Here is a 19,768-nt window from a genome sequence, read left to right on the forward strand (position 1 = left end):
TTTGAGTTTTAGGAACATCCCCATGTGTCTCCTGCACTTCTTCACCCTGGAGATTTACGTGACCCTCGACACCAGTTTAAACTAAACCTCTGTCGTCCAGATCCAGGGAGGAGCGGAGGGGCCCCCCCCCACACCGACCCTTCTTCTACCGGGTCCTCCGAGCCGCCTTCCCCCTGCACCTGCTCTTCCTGCTGCTGCTGGTCCTGGCCTGTCTGGTTCCTCTGTCCGAGGACGACTACAGCTGCACCCTGTCCAACAACTTCGCCCGCTCCTTCTACCCGATGCTACGCTACACCAACGGGCCCCCCCCCACATGAGCACTGCCACCCCCGGTTCAGGTTGAAATCCAGAACGGACACTTCCGAGACCCTGTCCCACAGAAACCCACCAGCTTCACGTCCGAAGGCCTCAATGTGTTTTTATTTGACTCTAAATTTTATTGGTGTATTTAAAATCGTATATTTATTATCTGTGCAACGCTACAGTTCTTCAAAACGAAGCCATTTTACTGGTCTGTTTCAAAGCACTGTGGTTTTTAAATGTAGATTCTCCAGGTCACGTCTAAAATACACAAAACCAAGTCCTGAAGATTTATTTTGATATTTATATTTTGTCGTTACCAAAGCATCCGGAAGCTGAAAGGTTCACTCGCCATTTTCTACCACTGCAGCTGTTTCTACTGTTTTTTCACAGACGGCAGAAATTAGCTGGAATCACATTTTTGTACAGAAGTGAAAAGACGTTTGTGAGATTTAGACGTTTTATAACATCTGAGCTTTTAATGAACTAAACTCTGGCAGTGACTCTTCTGCACACGAGCCTTTCTGCAGCCAACACATCAGATAACGATTTGTACCTGTCATGAATTTTGTATATAACCGCAAACTTCAGATCCAGAGATAACGCCAATGATTGCTTTGTGTGTGAATAAGTGTTTGAGATTAATATAAAGTTCAAATAGTTTGAGTGCCACAGACACACAGTGTGAAAAGAATGAAGACATATTTTATTGTAAACGGTCATAAAAGTCAAGATGTGTTTCAGATTAAAGCTGCGTTCAGCAACGTTTGACCACAAGAGGGCAGAAAATCCCCCTGAAGCACAACCACGATAAATCTGTTAACTAATCAAGCTAACATCACAGCGTAAAAACTATAAAACACATGAAGCAGAGCAGCATCTTCATCATCAGCGGTGACTCCTCAACGAAAGTGACGTTTTTATATTTGCAGAATGTTCACGCTGATGACGATTGATTTAAATTAGTATTTACATAATTAAGATCCAAGTAAACACGCGTCTGACGTAGATCAACGTATTTTTCTAACGTTTGAGACCTTGTGAAAACGAGGGCTGCACGATATTTCAAATAGATCATCCTGATATCAACATGTGAGAAACACATCGTGAAAGTCTGCGTGAACTGTGATAACAAATGTTCCATGTGCCTTAAACGCTGCATCCGTTAATCTATATGACCATCAGATGGAGCCCCGCCCCAGATTATAGATCTCTATCCCTCTCTCTGTCCTGATCTGTCTCTCTCTCTCTCTGACTGTCCGTCTATGGACAGGACACATCCCATTAGAATTTGTAAAGTTGGTCAAAGTATCTGGAGATGGCGGCTCACTGGGTTTGGCTCAGAGTCCGAGAGGAGCAGTAAATTACTGACCGGGCCAGTAAGAATATTAAGAATATAACTTTTCACGGCCCAAACAGCAACCCTTTCATTTTCAGTGTCTGCCTAGGCCCTTAGCTGTGCAAGGCAGAAAGACTTTAACAACGTGAACTCATATCACACGGTCCAAAGGAAACCTCATGAGCACAAACATCAGGCCTCATCATGTGTTTAAAACTCTGTCTCAGCCGGAACCCTCCACGTCAGACCGGGAAGTAAAACCAGGAATTAACCATTAAATACGTGAACTCCCAAATACTTCATGTTATATATCATGTTGCTCATTTTCAATGTTAATATGAATATCAGAGGATTTTGTGTCATTTGATTTTAAATTTTTAATCCTAATTTGTAAATAATCTCTCAAGCTCGGCTCAGACGAGCAAACACGACACAGACAAACGAGGAAGACGTGTGTAAAGTTTGATTTTATTTTGTGAACACTTATTTATGGGATGTATAGATTGTTGTTACTGATTGACAATAAACTGTGTTTGCCATGATTTGCTGGCTCCAGGATCCAGGAAATGGATTGTGTGTGTGTGTTGTGTCCAAACTGTCAAGAGAAACATTTGTGTGGGTTCATGCATGTACAACAACAACAACACCAGGACAGAGGGACTAGGGCACATGTCTGTCACCGGTGGACAATCTGGAGCTAAAGCTGAAGAGAAGTGGCACCGCTCATGATTGTTTGTCCAAGAAGCATCTTAATGGAGCAGCTACAGCTTCTCAGTTTGTTTGGCTGAACCTGGAAAAGAATCCAGAGGAAAACCACAGCGAACAAAATCCAAACAGGAGGATTCACATGCGTGAGGAGACAAACCGCTGAAGGACGTGAAGCGTAAGACGACAGAGCCAAGAACAACAGACCGAACAGGACAGACGCTCACACTCCTTCTGTCTCGGTCACTGAGGAAGATTCAGGAATCACAGCAAAGAACACGAGGACTCCTGTTAGAGCAACACTGAGGAACTCTGCTGAGCGGGTTCCATCTCCTGAGAGAAGAACTGACCGAGAGTCTCAGCTTCGACTGTCACTATCAGCTCCAGGTGAAGAGTGAAGCTGAACTGAGATCAGTTTAAAAGACTCAGAAGTTATTAAAAAACTGAGTTTATCTCCAATACTCAGCTGGAAACTTTGAAATATGAAGGATTCTAAACAGAGTTTGGTGGATTGTTCTTGGCAGCAGCTCTTCTGGGTCAGGAAGCAGAGGATCATGGGTAATACCAAGCATTAGAGCTGCACTCATCACGTTGTTTTTCTCTCTGCAGGGGGCGCTGCTGCTCAGAAGTTACACAGTGTTGCTTTAAGGTTTACAACTTTACATTTTAGGTACAGCAGAGTTTTGCAGTGAAATCATGGGAGCGGTGCCACGAGACGGTGAAGAACCTCGAGCTTCTTTAACCAGAGGAGCAGGAAAAGCTTTTTTAACAGTCATTTCTTTAAAAGGCCACAACAGAGAGTAGAAAAGTCCTGAACAGGCACCGATTCAAACACCAAACACAGAGAAGTAGTGAAGGAGGAGGAAACACAACTAACTCTCCTCATGGAAACGAGTATTAACCGAGTGGACCACGTGCACGGTGCACGTCAGGCGGTTCCATGGCTTGTTCTGTGACACCGACGTGAAAAAGGAGATACAAATACTGTTTATCAAAAAGAGCACAAACTGACTGGCAGCGGTTCAGCTAGTGCACATTCACAGGAAATATCTAACGCACACAAAATATACATTCGATCAACAAAGACCTTCTTTTTTCTCCTAAGGACTAAAAACATCTCAACGACCTCAAAAAGCTTTTACCTCACAACAGCACTTTGTGTTTTCATGTTTTTTGTGTGTTTTCTTGTTTCTTCGGGGACGGAGAGCTGCTACAGTTCAGTGTCTCTTCTGTCCCGTCATCCGTCCAACGTGGATCCCAGCAGAACGTGATCGAAGATGAGGCAGTCCGCTGGATCCACGGGGGGGGAGCCGCCCTCACCAGCGTCCAGCGACCACTGGTCTGGGTGGATGTAACTGGGAGCAGAGACAAAACCAGGGGTGAATTCAGTGAGGTGACTCGTCTGGACCAGATGAACATACTCGGCGGTTTCCTCCGTGAACTTACTCGTTGCTCTCCATGTGGGTCCCGACCAGACTGGGAGGTGGAGGTGTGGCCTGGAGCGGCCCCGCCTGCAGGTGTCTGTCCAGGTCCTGGGTCGGTCTGTGTGGAGGCTCCTGGTCGCTCGGGTCCGAGCCGGGCTGCAGGTGAGACGGAGGTGCAGGGTACTGCTGCTGCTCAGAGTAGATGTCAGAGCTCGGGGAGGAGGACATCTGGCTGCTGCTGCTGCTGCTGCTGCTTCCTGATGTGTTGGCATCCAACATCTCCAGAAGGAGGTCGTACACCAGCACCACGTTCTTCCTCTTCATGCTGGACAGGTGGTCCATGCCTTTGTTACTGTGGAGAGGAGAAAGATCTGGTCATCTGTTATAAGACTTTTTAAATGCATTTAGTAACATACAAAATTTGAATGCAGTACTTTTACTTGTAAATTTATAGAGTGGGGAATATGTACTTTTACTCAAGTAAATATAAATCTGTTCATCTGTCTTTCTTTGGATTTTCTCAAATGTTGCAGACCAGAGGAAGAGCATTCGAGAATCACAAGAGGTCTCCCTGACCTTTGACCTCTGAAATCGAATCAGGTCATCTTTGAGTTCAACTAACGTCTGGTTATCATTTTAATAAATCCCCTAAAGACAGACTTGAGATATTATGTTCAAGAGGCAACAAACATGTTTTATGAGGCATTCGATTCTTTGAAAAGTCACTTCACCTCAAATGCTTCATATAAGAAATATAAATCAATCATCTTTGAGGTGTTTAAATATCAGTAACATGAACCTGTTTCACACCACAGGGTTTCTGAGACCCCCCCCCCGTGTGTACCTGACGTGGCGGATGTGTGACAGCAGCATGGTGAGGTGTCCGAGGCGCAGCGTCTTCTGCTGGGTGGACAGCCCCAGCTTGGAAATGGCCCAGACCAGAGCATCGATCACCGAGTCCAGCAGCCGCAGCAGCTTGTTCCTGCTCTCCCGCTCCTCGGTGGTCTGAGGGGAACTCGTACACAGATCTGAAACAAACAGCCCACACTGAGTCCTCTCCCAGGAACATCTGCAACAAACATCTGGCCACCAACTCCTCACACACCCTGCACGGCATTGTGATGGAGGTTGCACATGGAACACCAGGGGGCGGTAGAGGGGAGGAGCAGTAAATCAAAGCTGTCCACCCACCAGCAGGACGTCCAACCCGTCCAAAATCGTAAATACACAAAAATTCCTTTTTCTGCTCATTTGACTTTTCAGACTCGATTTCACTTCTTGCACAATTTGTTCTTTTTTTTTACCCCAGCTGCAGTGGAGCAGAGTCAACAGTTTGTGTGTGTGTGTGTGTGTGTGTGTTTGTGTCAAACTGTGAGAGCATGTGCACAGACGTCCCTCACCTGCTGGGACACTGTGACCTGCGGCATCAATAGGAGGTGAAGTTGTGAAACGTCTGTTATGATCCACTGAACCTGTCTCTGAACCTTAAATCTGAGAAGTTGTAGAAAAGCTCAAATTGCTGAGAGCAGGTGACGCCTTTAAATCCGTGATTTGACCACAGGAAATACGTTTTCATATTTGCTTTCAGTCTCTCTGCCATTAAATAAGATTATAGATCTTTGGGTTTCACATGATTACAACTTTATTCAGCACAAAATGCTCAAATCTAAACTTTAGTAGATATAAATAAACAGATTTTAGGCTGCGAGTCGTCAAAGTTGTTTCTCGGACTGCAGCTGAACTTTGCACCAGATTCTAGTCCACTGGGTTTTCCTGATTATCTCACTGACAGACTAACACGCGGACAAACAAACAGGATTCAACACAAAAGTGAAGATGATATATCTGAATTGGTTATAAATAAATGATTTGACCAAATAGCTCGGACCTCCGGCAAGAACCAAACTCAGCCCGGCTGCACCCACTCTCACACACACACACTGATTTCAGTCCTGATTTCTGAATTATTCACTGGGAAATCATTGAAAATGGCGAAATCTAAAAAACCCGTCTTCTTCTCTGACCCCTTCCACTTCCTCCCAGCACAGTTACATGTTAATCTGTTTTGCAGTTTTTAGCATAATCTTGCTTATAAACCAACAAACACACACATGGACAGGGTGAAAACATAACCTCCTTGATAGAGACAAATTTATATTTATACTTTATAATCACATTTCAGGAGTTTGAAGGTTGTCATGTCACCTTTTGGAGATTAAAGTAAGAATACTTCTTACACTTTTATACACAAGTATTTTGACTAGAGACAGAAGTATAATGAGAGTAAAGATCTGTGAATCTTGAATTTGTTTTTGTTTTTTGTTCTGGTCAGATTTGCGTTGTGTAGAATGAACAGGTGTGACGTGTGTTGTCTCTGTTATGAAACAATTGTGTTCCCACTCACTGGAGTTGAGGAGGATCATGGCCTTCAGGCAGACGTACTCCTCCCTCTGAAGCTTCAGCTCGCGGAACCGAGACGTGGCTCCCAGCAGCATATCGAAGATCTCCATGATGCCCTCCACACACTGACCCTCCTCCCTGCACACACACACACAAAGACACAACTGAATACACAATCTGCTCCTTCATCTAAGATGCCCAATAAACTAATAAATCAAACAAACCGAACCATCCTCTCTCTGATTCCTAATATTCACAACATCTAAGTGTTTATTGGCTGGAAGAAGAAAACACGAACTCCAGTTAATTCACCCTGTGACACAGGAATCGATGAAATGAGTGTGTTGATGGTGAAAGACGATGTGACGCTGTGTCGTGACGGAGGAGAACCAAGTGAAAAGGTGATTCACATCCTGGATGTTTTCCTCTGAGCTCGGAGGAAAACAGGCGACACAAACGAGTCCAGCGTGAAAAATAAGCTTTTGTTGTGAAAACACACCGAGGTCATGTAAGTCTATAGTGACAGTTTCCGTGGTGAAGCAGAGGTGGAACCAGCAGATCCTCAGTTTCACCCTCTCATGAATTTACACACAGTTGTTTACTCGATCCCACGAACACAGATGTGTCGCTGTGAAGAGAACAAACGCAGACTTTCCTTGTTTGTTTGTTTGTTTGTTTGTTCATCAACATGGTTAAGCAAACATTGTTGAACAGATTTTCTTGAAACTCAGTGAGGGATGAGATATATCTGTATTTAACACGATGATAGAAACAGGAACCCCCTCCTCATAAACTTATTTTGGAATAACCCCAGTCAGTGGATTATCTCATGGGAACCAGTTTGATGAACTTTGACATTTACACCAAAGACCAGTTGAGGTAAAGAGAGTGTTAAAGAGGCTCACGTACATTTAGCTGCATTGCAACATTCACTTGTAAAACTGAACTGTACAACAATAAGTTTCTATGTAGAAAGATCTTTATAGAACGCAGGTCATCTGTGTTTGTGTATGTTTGTTCATGTTTGTGTATGTTTGTGCAAACACGTCTACGAGCTGAACAAACAACAGCTCTGTCCACTCATCTGAATCTGAGCCCCTCGGCCCCTCGGACTCCACAGAGAACACGATTCACCTTAATGCCTCCTGAGCTGCTGCAGGAAATACAAAGTGCTGTTAAAGTGGCACCTTAATTACCGCCTGTTTACCACGATGGATACAAAGGCTGAAGCGGCTTCGCCAGAGAGAGCCGAGCGACGTCTGGCCAAAGTTGAAGGTCGGACCGGTGGAGAACAGCGAGCGATAAAAGACTTTTGGCAGTGAAACGAGCCGGAGGTGAGGAAGAGTCAGAGATATGACGCTGCCCCTATCTCCACCGCTCAAGGTCTGAGTGAACTCCCTGTTTATTGTGTGAAATCAGCTCATCGCACTGGAACAATGTGGGAAGATTACACCGTCACCACCATCACAGGAATAACACGAGACCCAGAAGTTCTCCTCCATTCAGTGTGAGAAACAACAGAAGCTGCTGACGTTTTATCTCCACCCAGAGAAGAGAGGCGGAGCCAACGGCTGCAGTCTGGTGCTCACCGTACATTTATTAGCCATTTTATTTTGAAAAGCCGATCACGTGCATGAGAATCGGATGAATTTTTCCGACTGCGTCTCACAACCAAGTTTTCTAGAAGTTTCTTTCCACATTATAGATCCAGATAACTCCACTCCAGATAATCTCCTGATGCTAGATTCTGCAGAGCTTCTCCTGTTTCAGTGAGTTAAAGTGAGAGTTATCAGGAGGACTCCCAGCGAGTGGGCGGGCACGGACACAAAAACAAAAACAACAAGTCAAATCATCTCAGGAAGAAAAAGAGGCTCGAGAGCTGTCTGTGGTACGAGCAGACGCTGGTGAGGAAGTTCTGTAAACACGTGATCTCCACACAGAATGAAGACAAACTCTGGACTCGATCCTCCAGAGCTAAAACTGTTTTCCTTTAATTTGTTGCTTTACATGTGATTTCAGGACTTTCAAATATCTGCTCGAGGGGAAGAATTATTTTATAGTATCTGACGAATCCAGATATGTTAGAGACTCACAGACGACTCTTTCTTTCCCTTCCCCTCCTCTCAACAGAGAAGATCTGAGGTAACAGACGGTTTATCAGGTAAACGTTGTTTGGGGGTTATGTCTGTGATTTGTGTCTCTTCCTCACCTGTTGAGTTTGAAGTCCGGAGAGAAGATGAGTTTTCCAGGATGATCCACCGACCTCCACATCAGGCCCAGCATCAGAATCTCCAGCCAGCAGCACTTCAGCAGGTGGATCTGATCTGCCAGACTCAGCTCTAAGAACCCTGAGGAGCACACACAGGAACATGGAAGGTGAACATACATGGAGCAAGAACAATATTTGTCCATTTTCTGCTTTTTATTTAGTTTGTTTACATCCATAACAAGTTGTTCTTATTTATGAGGCTCTGAGCTCACCAGGGATCTTCTTGGCCCAGCTGATCATGAGCACCAGCTCCTTGTCTGCCAGGTTGGTGAGGGACATCATCATGCTGGCCTCGGTGAAGGGCTTCTTCATGTCCTCCATGAGGTAGATCTCCGGAGGCTCGGCCTCCATGATGCGGGAGATGAACTCCTCCGGGCTCATGGCCGAGTGGTGCACGTGGGTCGCCTGAGGCAGGGTGGCGAAGGGGGCGAGAGGCGTCTCCATGTGGAGGGGCCGTGGAGCTCGAGGGCCGGGCCCCATCCGGACCAGAGCCCGGCCCGTCGGATCCCGAGGCTGAGGGCCACCACGGCGATGCCGAGGCCCCCGGTAGCTGCAGCGTTCACGTCTCACACCTGGAGAACGACGAAACAAGTAGATGATTCTAGATGTTTATAAACTGAGAAGACACAGATAGCACAAAACACTGGCAGCTCTAATGACCCGTCAGATCCAGAATCATCCAAATCACAAAACTCTGACTTCGAGAAGCTGAATGCAATGAAGACTACAACTCCCATAATCCCACGGGCCTACCACATTTCATCATGCCCACTTCGTAGCATTTCCGTAGACGGCAGGCCTGGCAGCTTTTACGCCGGTTCTTGTCGATCGTGCACTGGTTTGTGGCCGGACAGATGTAGTCGTTGTGTCCTGATAAACAAAGAGAAGAGTTATTTGACGGCTGGACGTGAGGAGAAGAAGGGATCAGTGGTGGGACGGAGAGAAGGAGTTGGTACCCTGGATGCTCCTCTTGAAGAAGGCCTTGCAGCCCTCACAGGACCACACCCCGTAGTGGTACCCCGAGGCGTAGTCGTGACACACGGCGCAGAAGTGCATGTCGGCTTTCCCCCCCGCAGACGAGCAGGACGAGGAGTTGGCCCCGTCCTCTAACCTGGTCCCCAGCAGCTTGTTACAGCTGATGATGGAGCTGCAATAAGAAACACAGACTCTGAGAACAGAGACGGGGACAACTTGACATTTGGATTTGAGCCGTCATTCACCTGCTATCAGTCGCCCACAGGCAGCGTGATGCTGAACATGTCTCCACAACCGCATTTCAGACAAGTTGAGAACTGCATCAGGAAACTGACAGAATTCATCATCCAAACATAATGGGAATAAAAAGCTGGAGTCTTCACAAGCATCAAGCATCAGAGCTCAGGTAATAACAGAGAGTAGCTTCCAGGGCTGAACGACTGGTGTCACATTATATCCATCCAGTACCACCAGGGTCACCATGGAAATATATATGTGTAGAAGAACTCAATGAAAAGCATCAGAGAGGGGATGACACCCTGAAAACTGCTGTTTATTTCATAGACTGTAAATAAAGATGGACGACGCGTCTCCAGTGTGAACCTGAGCTTTAACGTGAAGCTGCTTTATTCACTGGACTGAATCAGCAGCTCCTTGTTTTAGAGGAGGAGAAATCGAAGGAGAGGGAATTCTAACAGAGAGAAGATTCCAAAGATGAAAATCTGATTATTATATATCATATAATCCCAGATTGTCTGTCTGAGAACTCTTCATCTCATCAGCTTCACTTGCTGTTTGTACTTTTAAGGGCCCAAGGAAGTGAAGTATCAACACTAATAAACTGTGATCAACTCAATCACGACAATGGATTCTCTCGGGTTGTGCGTCACTAATCTCTGAATACACAGGTGAACAGCTGTTTGTGAAAACCAGCAAAAGAAACTGCAACCAGCATCACCACAGACAAACCATTCAGACACTAGTTAGTGGAGTCAGCATCGTTTAAAGTCCTGCTCTGGTCACCTGGTCTATTCAATTACCAGTTAACATATTATTATACCCGTCAATCAGAGTAAAGAACAACCTTCCATCCCCGGGTCAGTGTCAGTAATCCCACCTGCTGGAGTTGATGCCGTGGGCCTTGGGCTCCAGCCAGGGTCCGTGTGGGCTCGGCTCGCTGTAGACCAGCGGCTGGGGGCAGCGCAGAGTCAGTGACGGCACGTTGGTGTGACCGTGGGAGGGCCAGAAGGCCGAGGGGCTGAGGGGGGGGCACAGGGACAACTGGCTCTCAGGGACGGGCGCTCTGGCGTAGCTCAGCACGGGCTGGCTGTAGAACGTCAGGGGTCCGTGGTTGAACTCGTGGCCGCTCTCTGCGTACGGAGAGGGAATGCAGATGGTGTGGTTGTCCATGGCCAGCGGGGGGGTGTACACGGAGGGCAGGAACACCGGGGAGCTCGGCCTCTCGGACGTCTTACTGGAGTCCACCTCCTGCAGCTGGAGCAGCGGTAAATGATCGGTGTCCAGCTCAGGGGAGGAGGCCATGTCAGGGGGAACGAAGACGAAGCTGCTTCCTCTACTGCATCTTCATCTGCAGACAAGTCCTGCAGCAGAGGGACACAAACACTGGGATGAGTCAAACCATGAAAACTGAGTCCAAACCTTTTCTGCTTCATTGATGACATTTGACAGTTTTTAAAGAAACGTTTTGGAAAGAGTTAAAAAACACAGAGCATTCTTTTCTTATCGTTTTTCCTTAATTGCGTCTACACTGCATCAGATTGTCGCCCAGTGTTGAGCTGTTGTGACTCAGTGCAGCTCATTGTGAATTTCCAGGAATCAGTGCTTCTAGTATTCAAGGATCCTCGAGACACCACAGAACACAAGATAATGGGGTTTGAATTGAGTGAATCACAATCACAGGACAGAGGACAACACGTGTGGGGAACAACTCCAGATGCATCTAGGAACTCAGGAGCTTTTCATGCAGGTATTAGAACAACAGGGGCCCCAGATATCTCAGGGTGTCAGGTTGTGAAGCGCTGCACGCTGCTGGGGGATCAAACACGAGACACAAAGCTGCTGTAATATGACAGAAACACTTCTGTTTTCCGGTTTATCAGCCGTTTGATCTATGAACACTTGCATCAATCAATGCATAAATTTTCTGCCACTTATCCGGTGAGGGGCCGCATCTTCCTCCAGATCCTCCTGAGGGACACTGAGACAAACATCGATATATCAGCTGTCGGAGGTTATGGTCAGAACGTGGATCAGCTGGTCAATGAAAACCTTTGTCTTCTGGCTCAGCTCCTTCTCGAGAACAACAGTCCAGCTTGTTATCGTGACGCTGCAACAATCTTCATCTCCATCTTAAAAGACTTCAAGATAATTAAGCTGCTTTACTTTGAGGGAGAAACTCAACCTGCAGGAAGAAGAAATCCTCATTAGAGAAGAATGGGCTTCGCCAACTGGACATTTGTGGGCATGTTAACAAGAGATATCGAACTTAAGAAGACCAAAGAACAAATAAATGCATGTAGAGATCGGTCCAAAGCCCTGCAGCTTGAAAGCAGAGATTCAGGTTCTCTTTAAAGGTTATGACTGGAGGTGAAGTGAAGCAAACAGCTGGAGGTCAATCACGTCAACAGTCAGTACGGGACTCACACAGGTCGGGTCGAAGTGGCTTTCTTTCAAAACAATCACCCTTATTCATAGCTACCTTCAAACCGTGTCCGTCACTTCCAACAGAGTAAACACAGCTGAGAAGAGGAGCAGACTTTTGACCTGAAGTGGACGGATCGTTGTGCACGGATCGATTATGTCACAACACCAGTGACGAAGAGGAGCAGCTCGTACGTTGACCCTGTGACCAGCTGGAACCGGTGATCAGAGGCCTTCCAGGTGAAAGTGAGTGACCCAGATTTCTCTTGTCCGTCATGTGTTGATGTTGAACACATCGGCTTGTTGTACCGTCAACGCAGGAAGCACCAAACTGTCCCAGCTTCTATTTTTAGTGATGAACTTAGAAAGATAAACCGACAGAGTTTTGGTTCCTGAGGATTTGGAGAAGCGGCTTTGACCAGAAAATCAAAGTCTGGAAAACAATCATGAATCCAGAGGGACGTCTCCTCTGGAAACTCCAGAACCTTCAAAGCTACATCATGCTCTTTTGGTCACTAGGGGGTGTAAAACCAAGCTGCAGTGGTTAAAGTGTCTAAAACTTTAAGTGCTCCAACAACTACACGACCTGAACATCCAGCAGAGACAGACATGAGGACACTGACGTCCAGAAACCACCTGAGTCAAATTGTACGACTCAGAACTTTCATCTCAGAGAAAAGACTCATCAGATTTACACAGGATGAGCAGGTGACAACCGTTTCCTGCATTTATTCTATATAACGTCATATATGCGTCGATAATGTGTCAAGACTGTGGCTCCCTCAGCTTGTTGGAGTTCTTCTGCCCCCTGGTGGCAAAAAAGCAGTTTATCCAGTGTCACACTATCCTTGATTTTCTCAACTCACTCAAACAGCAGCAGGTTTGAGGAAGCAATAAACTTTGATCTAAATTTGATAAGTTTACTTTTATACTAACACTTTATACTACCCTGGGAGTTGTGTTATTAGTAGTTTTAAGATAAACAGAATTTTTGCACTTTAGATTTATTGATCTAACTGAGTCCAGCTGAGGTCAAACCGACGCAACCAAATCTCAACGTCACAAAAATAAGTTCCTGTGTCTTCTCACAAGGTTCAGATAGAATCCACTGATACACAAACTGCAAATGTTTTTGTGTCCATGAAAATCGAGCCGCGAGTGTTAAACACGAGCGGATCAAGGTTTCTAAAACAATGACGTATCAGCACGGACGGATTCTGCTTTTATACGTCGGTCTGTAAATTCTGAAGAACATGAGATGAACAGTAATAGTAATAAATGTAGTAAAAATAACTGCAAACTGTCTGGATGACATTTCACGGCTGAATATTTTCTCTGCTCTGCCAGAATTAAACTCTCGGAGCCTCAATGACTTCATTAATCACCGAGATTAAACATCCTCGGGCTCAAAAAGAACGCACAACACATGGAGACACAACACAGAGACACACACTCACGTCTTCAGGCTTCGCGGCTCGGCACAGGCGACTTCTACCAGCGACTCTGCAGTGAAGTCAGGACGTCTGTGCTCTGGTTTGAGCTTTGGACAGACTGGTGTTCGTGGCAGCCGTCCATGGTAAACCAGGCCACGGACGGTCAAAGGACACAGTCTGTCTGTCGTTGTTCATTCACGTTGCCAGTAAACCTGTTATAAACCAGGCTGCCAGGCCACAGAGCCTGTTCACGGTTTGGTTTTTCCTTTATCTTTACATCTTGAAATTTCACTGACTCCCTGTTAAAATACATGGCACATGTCTAAAGTTACACAAACTGAAAATATGTTATAACAACTATATTCGATAATTCGTCAACTTTGAATGTTTCTCGAAGGTATTACTTGAGGGAAAATGGAAATTAAATGGAAATTATCGCTTGGATTTAATCTTTAAAAATGACCGTTCCACAAAGTTTAGGTCGACTCCGATTCTCCACCAGACAAATACGTGAGTTCAAATCCACCAGTGAGCCGGGATATTACAGGTTTAGAGCCAAACAGTCGCAGCACATCCAGCCTAACCCTAAGGACAACGTTCAGGATCCAGATTCAACCGTAGATGATTGATCCAGGTTCTTTCTCTTTGTCCCCTCGTTTCCTGTCAGCGGATCAATTAAGGATAATAACTTGATTGCATGTTGCAAAAATAAAGTTTTACAGTCTCAGGAAATGTGGGTTCAATTATACAGAAATCTAAAGTTATATTACTTTTTGATTTCACGTGAGGAATAGATAGATGTTTTAAAGATACATTTTCTTTTCTTCGTTTTTTTCTTGGACCTCATTTTTAAAAAAACTGCAAAAAACTTCAATCAGGATCATTCACTCACTTTTGATCAATTTTAGCTTTTTGATGTAAAATGTAAAATTGTCTGTTACCAGCAGAAATATTTTTAAGTTGCTCCAACAATATGTATTTGCAGTGAAAGTGAGGCCGACTTCACCAAACTGAATCCATCCCAGTGTTTCCTGTTAAAGTCTCACCAGGAACTTTACCTGCACGCCAACTGTGAGGTAAAGTATAATATTAGGCGACCTTTGACCTTTGGCCACTGAAATATAACCAGTTCATCTTTGAGTCCAACTGGTCAGAATGTGGACAAACTCTGACTCACATCAATTAACTGATAAATATCGACCAATATATCAATCTGCCTCCAATTAACATGTTCATGGCCTCATATCATCTCATGGTGATTATCTAATGGTTCATCGGCTCAGTCGGACATTAACCAGAGATCTCACTGGGAGAAGTCCAGTACAGGTGACTGAGACGTTTAGCTCCTTCTCAAGGTGATGTTCAGAGAGGTCCAGGGTCGTGAAGGTTTGTCTGTCACAGCCTCCGTCACCGTGACACTGGGGTTCAAACTAAAACATGACAAGCCTGTTGGTGCAGCAGCCAATGGGAGAGCTCCTGAGAGTCGGCTGATGAAACAGCATCATGCACTCGGATCCAGACATTTAGAGGGATGTGTGTGAGCGGTCCGATCACAACATGAGCTACCAAGTCTGACAATATTAATAATTTAGCTCATTAATTAAAATCCTTACTGTTGCACAAAGTTTAAAACAAAATCTGGATGTTATACTTCAGAGAAAACTCAACTTATTCAATTATCAGACATGAAATTCAACTTCATGTCCAAACAAACGAGCACTACATCGTGATTCGAGAGCAGAAAAACAGGATCTGTCTCCGTCTCTCACTCAACTAAGCTCAGCTCCGTGACCTCTGGAGGACCGAAGGTCAAAGTCTCAATGTCGTGAGACCTGAATGAGAATTCATCCTCATTCTGTAGAGAGCCCCGTCTGCAGGCCTGTGTTTCTAAAAACCTCTTTGCTTCGTCTGTGTAAAAGGATTCGGGCGCCCCTCCGCTCGGGCCGAGGCTCCCGGCCAGCAGCACATACCCCAACACAAAGACTCCCAGTTAAACCATTAGCCGGCCCGCGCTCCTCCATTCTGTCGGCCTCACAAAGACGACAAGGAGCCGGCGGAGGAGACGAGCCGCGGTGAATTGAGGAGGTCGACGGGCTTCATGGGAGCGGGAGGAGCCGGACAGGATGATTACTGTGTCGCTGGGATTTGAGGTAATTTTACCTGTCGCCTGTCACTGGTGCTGCTGCTGCACCGTCTGCCTGTCGGCTCCGTCCCATCTGCTGCAGGACTTCAGACACCTTCTCTTTCCTTCACACTCATACAACACTAATCACGGGGAATTAAAGTGTCATATTACACCAGGAATTAGATATCACCACGTCACAGGGAAACCTTTTTACAGATAAATTACAGATACTGGGCGAGATGGAGGCTGTGGTGAAATATGCCGAACTAGAACTTCTCTGGAAAATCGGTTTAAAATATATTTTTACAATAAACCAGAAGAAGATGAATCATGGATCCGACCTTTTGTTTTGATCAAGCCCAAAATGTCGTGAGTTCCCTCTTGACCCATTTCTCATTCTTCCAGACCGGAGGTGAAAACATGACTTCCTCGGCGTAGGTAAAAATGGCTGATCCACGGCTTTGAAACCAGAAGTGACCATATTTGGGGGAGCAGGGGGCGGAGCCTGACTGAGGGTTAAATTCCAACACCCATCTCAACTCAGTTGATGGTACTAGCTGTCAATCACACGGTATCAACGCCCCCGATACAGAGGTTTATGAAACTTTGATCAATATCTTGGACGGTGCAAAACTTTTCCAATTAAAACACACAGTGAGATTTCTTCACGGTTCAAAATCACTTGATAACTGTTTTTAATTTTCCTTCACGTCCATTGTTATCTTGTCTTGTCCCCCGTCCCCTGCCGTCCCCAGGGCCGTGTATCGTGTTACAGACTGTGGGACGTGAGCCCAGGTTTCCACTCCACTTCAGATTGGCTCACAGGACGGCGCATGCTGCTCATGCCACGACGGCTCTGTGAAGCACCGTAACAAAACACCATGTGTGCCGACGGTAAACAGGAACGACCGGGCCTCCACCCGCAAGCGAGGCTGAACCGAAAGCAGACAGGTGACACTTAGAAACTGTTACAAGAGGAAACTGGAGTTTGACTGAGCGTCTTCACTTGCTGCTCGACTTCATATCTGACTCTTCATGAGCCTGTTTAGCTTCATGGAATCAAGTTTCCACCACAAAACAAGAAGCTCGGCAGAACCATCTGCAGCCGTTACACTCACGCTGGTAGAAGTGTGGACACATGACCCATCGGGACCAACTGTAAATACTCGTGATCTTCAGGTTCAGGTTTGGAAACGCTGGCTGGAATAATTGTTTGAGGGAGTTCAGGATTCTCAGCTAAAAACCTTGAACCCTGATTCTCTGACCGTTTTGTCTCTGGGTGTAAACTCAGCAGGTTGAGACACGTGTCCTCGTGTCCTCGTGTCCTCGTGTCCTCGTGTCTCCCCAACGCTCAACAGACGAGTTCAGTGTAAACGTCTCTTTGTCGTGTTGCGTTCTCTTGTCCTGTGTTGATACATCCCATTTATTTAGTGCTTCTCGTAAACAGAAAACTTTGTTGCTGTACTTTTGAAAAGAACGACCCCTTGACCGAGATTGGATTTTCTTCTGTGGGGGGGGGGGTAAAAAACATCTTTAAACCTTATTTCAAATTTGGTTCCTGCGATGGAAACACTGGACTTCATTTAAAGGTGAGTGACAGCTCTCTCTCTCTCTCTCTATCTCTCTCTCTCTCTCTCTTTCTCTCTCTCTCAGCAGGAAGCCGCTGATCGAATCTGTCCAAACTCATCTCATCCAACTCAGCTTCATGTGAAACTCTTATCTTCAAATCACATCTGATGGTCGAGGCAGCTGCTGCCACCTGCCGCCTAACCGCCCGGCAAACTGCTCTCACCGTGTTTCCTATGGTTACACCCTGATACCCTCTACAACTGAGGCATGAACCCCCCCGTCCCACGGCCATGTTTTAGTTACTCTCTATGCTCGGTTATCTCCCGTGATAGAGGACCTGTGGGGCTGGGAGGTCGGGTCGGTGGTGGTTGTGGTTTTTTTTTTTTTTTGGGGGGGGGGGGGGATGAGGGGACTGTTGAGCGGCGTGACCTTGAGTTTTCGGCGCCGGCCAGAGGAATTCTTTTCAATGTGGGCGAAACCCGGAGAGCGGAAGGGGATGTTCTTAAAGTCCAATTTCTTATTTATGGTAAAGGCAGGTCTTCCCTCCACACACACACAGACACACACACACACACACACTGACACACATACGACTCCCCCACAGCACAGTTATTCCAGAGGGGAAAAGGAATCTGGTATTTACAGTAACAGCCAGATTCTTCTTACAGTGTGAACAGTCTCAAGGCTGCGGAGAGGAGGCTGACAGTCCAACATCCTCCCTGGTTTCCAGCGCCGGGCCAGAGGAGCGGCGGCTGATAGGCTGCGTTTTGTTGATGCGATAAAATAATCTGCAGTGGCGTCAAGAGATAAGAGTGAAAACCAAACGTCAAACTTTGCCAATGTTGTAATAAACTGTGAAGGACCATCATCTGGAACACAGGAGTCTGCAGGAGCCTCGTGGAGAAAACACACAATAACAAATTCACACCCAGACGCTGCAGGAGTCTGAAGCCGAACTGACGGATCTGCTGCAGAGTTGTTTTTTTAAATATCTGGGATAAAAATCAGCTGTGGGAAAATATATGATTTTGTGAAGAAAGTGTCTGGAGCAGCTGAGCAGAGGAGCTGGATCTCAGACGAAGCCTTTATCCTTATTAGGGCTGAACCCTTTTAACACAATCCACAAATAAGAGGTGGTTTATTGGAGGAGACAACTTTATTTTGTAAAAGCACGATATTTAGTCTGAGTTTCTTCCATAACACGAATCTGAAACTACATTTGGACTATTAAAATGTAATGTATAATAAATGTAATGTATAATAACTTCTAATTATCAGATTTAGGAAATGGATTGACAAATATTCACAATATTGTTGTATTGCAATTTAAAGGCATCAAAATCGAAAATCAAAATCAAAATATTTTCCGTGTGGCTGGTGCACGCTCAGATTCATCCGGACTTCTCCTTTCTGATGAGACTGAAGAGAGATGCTGTAGGAAATATAGTTTGCTTGATATCTGACGTCTCCATTGTCTCATCAGAGGAATGAAAGTGAAGCTAAATTCTGACTGAGACAAAGAAAAACCTCAAAACGTACAAATCAAGACTCTCCTGTTTTTAAGCCATTTTCTCTCTATGATTGAATTAGTTTTAAATCCTAAAATAAATCTGCCTAGGATGAAACTGGTACCACTGCACTCAATGGACTTTGTGGTGAGGCTGATGTATTTTACAGTGTCACTGTAGATGGGTATGGTGTCAATTCATATCCAGTAAACATTAATCTTTAATTTCACAGATTATGTCAGGAGATAAAGCAATACAATCCTATAAAGCTCCTCAATACCTTCTATAATCTTCTCTTTTACTTTAATTCCTGAGGATTAATTAGATCTTCAGACCTGTTTTGATGTGATGACACTTCCTGCTGATTAATAAAGTCTTTATTACTCAGCTGCAATGTGAAGTTGAGATATTGAAGTGGGAATAGAGGATGTGATTCTTACCTGTGGAGTGAACACACAGCTTGTGGAAGCGGGAGCAGATCGGAGCTGCACCTGTCGGACTGGACACGACTTCTCCTCCGTGACGCACCGCGGACAAACTCCGTCCACGTTTCTCTGGACCGGAAAGTTGGAGATGAAGACGTGGAAAATAGAAGCTGCGGCCGAGAGGCTGACGGGAGGAGAGGATGTGTTTGGGCAGCTGTTGGTTAGAAGTCAGTTTCCTGCGCCGCTGCTGCGTCAGGAGGAGAAAACCCCCGATGCGTAAAAAGTGAAAGTGGAGACGAACGCCATATGAACCCGGCGCGTATTCCCTCCGCGTGATTCCTCCGAGAGTCTGTCCCTGCCCGGTGTCCCGTTAGTGTGTCCCCCCTCGCGTCCTCTCCGGTGCTCTGGGTGCCAGGTTTAAGGTTTGGCTGGTTTGGAGACGTCACTGGCCACGCCTGCTCAGAGAGCTGCCCGGCGGCGTTACGCACAGGAGGAGGAGGAGGAGGAAGAGGAGGAGGAAGAAACTTAACAGAAACATGTTGTTTAAAAAAATTGAATCCAATCATAATAATAATAATAATACGTCTGTTCGTTTGTCCCCATCAGATCTGTATCGTTCAGTGGAAACCCAACGT

General features: G+C 45.7%; 2 protein-coding genes across 11 annotated transcripts in view; one reads left to right on the forward strand and one right to left on the reverse strand.

The window, feature by feature from the left end:
* LOC133961545 (nesprin-2-like) overlaps positions 1-2,206 on the forward strand; it is a 95,034-nt gene extending 92,828 nt beyond the window's left edge. For all 6 annotated transcript variants that reach the window (XM_062396694.1, XM_062396689.1, XM_062396691.1 and 3 more), the window contains one exon: positions 101-2,206. In XM_062396694.1, the coding sequence (XP_062252678.1) occupies positions 101-317 (217 nt within the window). In that variant the 3' untranslated portion in view covers positions 318-2,206. The remainder of the gene's footprint in view (positions 1-100) is intronic.
* LOC133961548 (estrogen receptor beta-like) lies at positions 2,088-19,548 on the reverse strand. Of its 5 annotated transcripts, none has more exons than XM_062396703.1 (10): positions 19,149-19,548; positions 10,530-11,013; positions 9,394-9,584; positions 9,191-9,307; positions 8,650-9,009; positions 8,378-8,516; positions 6,173-6,306; positions 4,613-4,796; positions 3,791-4,120; positions 2,088-3,699 (listed from the first exon to the last, which is right to left on the reverse strand). In XM_062396703.1, the coding sequence occupies exons 2-10, from the start codon at positions 10,952-10,954 to the stop codon at positions 3,582-3,584; spliced, it is 1,998 nt and encodes a 665-aa protein (XP_062252687.1). In that variant the 5' UTR covers positions 10,955-11,013; positions 19,149-19,548; the 3' UTR covers positions 2,088-3,581. The 5 variants fall into 5 exon arrangements, with proteins under 5 accessions (XP_062252687.1, XP_062252688.1, XP_062252686.1 ...); XM_062396704.1 differs by lacking the exon at positions 19,149-19,548 and adding an exon at positions 13,531-13,640 and having other exon boundaries at positions 9,194-9,307; XM_062396702.1 differs by lacking the exon at positions 19,149-19,548 and adding an exon at positions 13,531-13,640.
* Positions 19,549-19,768: the final 220 nt, after the last annotated feature.

This window comes from Platichthys flesus, chromosome 10 (genome assembly GCF_949316205.1).
Source record: "Platichthys flesus chromosome 10, fPlaFle2.1, whole genome shotgun sequence".
NCBI lineage: Eukaryota > Metazoa > Chordata > Actinopteri > Pleuronectiformes > Pleuronectidae > Platichthys > Platichthys flesus.

Excerpts from the sequence above, each read along its gene's own strand:
- LOC133961548 (XM_062396703.1), bottom strand. The coding sequence starts at position 10,954 with ATGGCCTCCTCCCCTGAGCTGGACACCGATCATTTACCGCTGCTCCAG. Across the intron at positions 9,585-10,529 it reads CACGGCATCAACTCCAGCAG|CTCCATCATCAGCTGTAACA; the intron begins GTGGGATTACTG and ends TTCTTATTGCAG. Across the intron at positions 8,517-8,649 it reads CTGGGCCAAGAAGATCCCTG|GGTTCTTAGAGCTGAGTCTG; the intron begins GTGAGCTCAGAG and ends TGTGCTCCTCAG.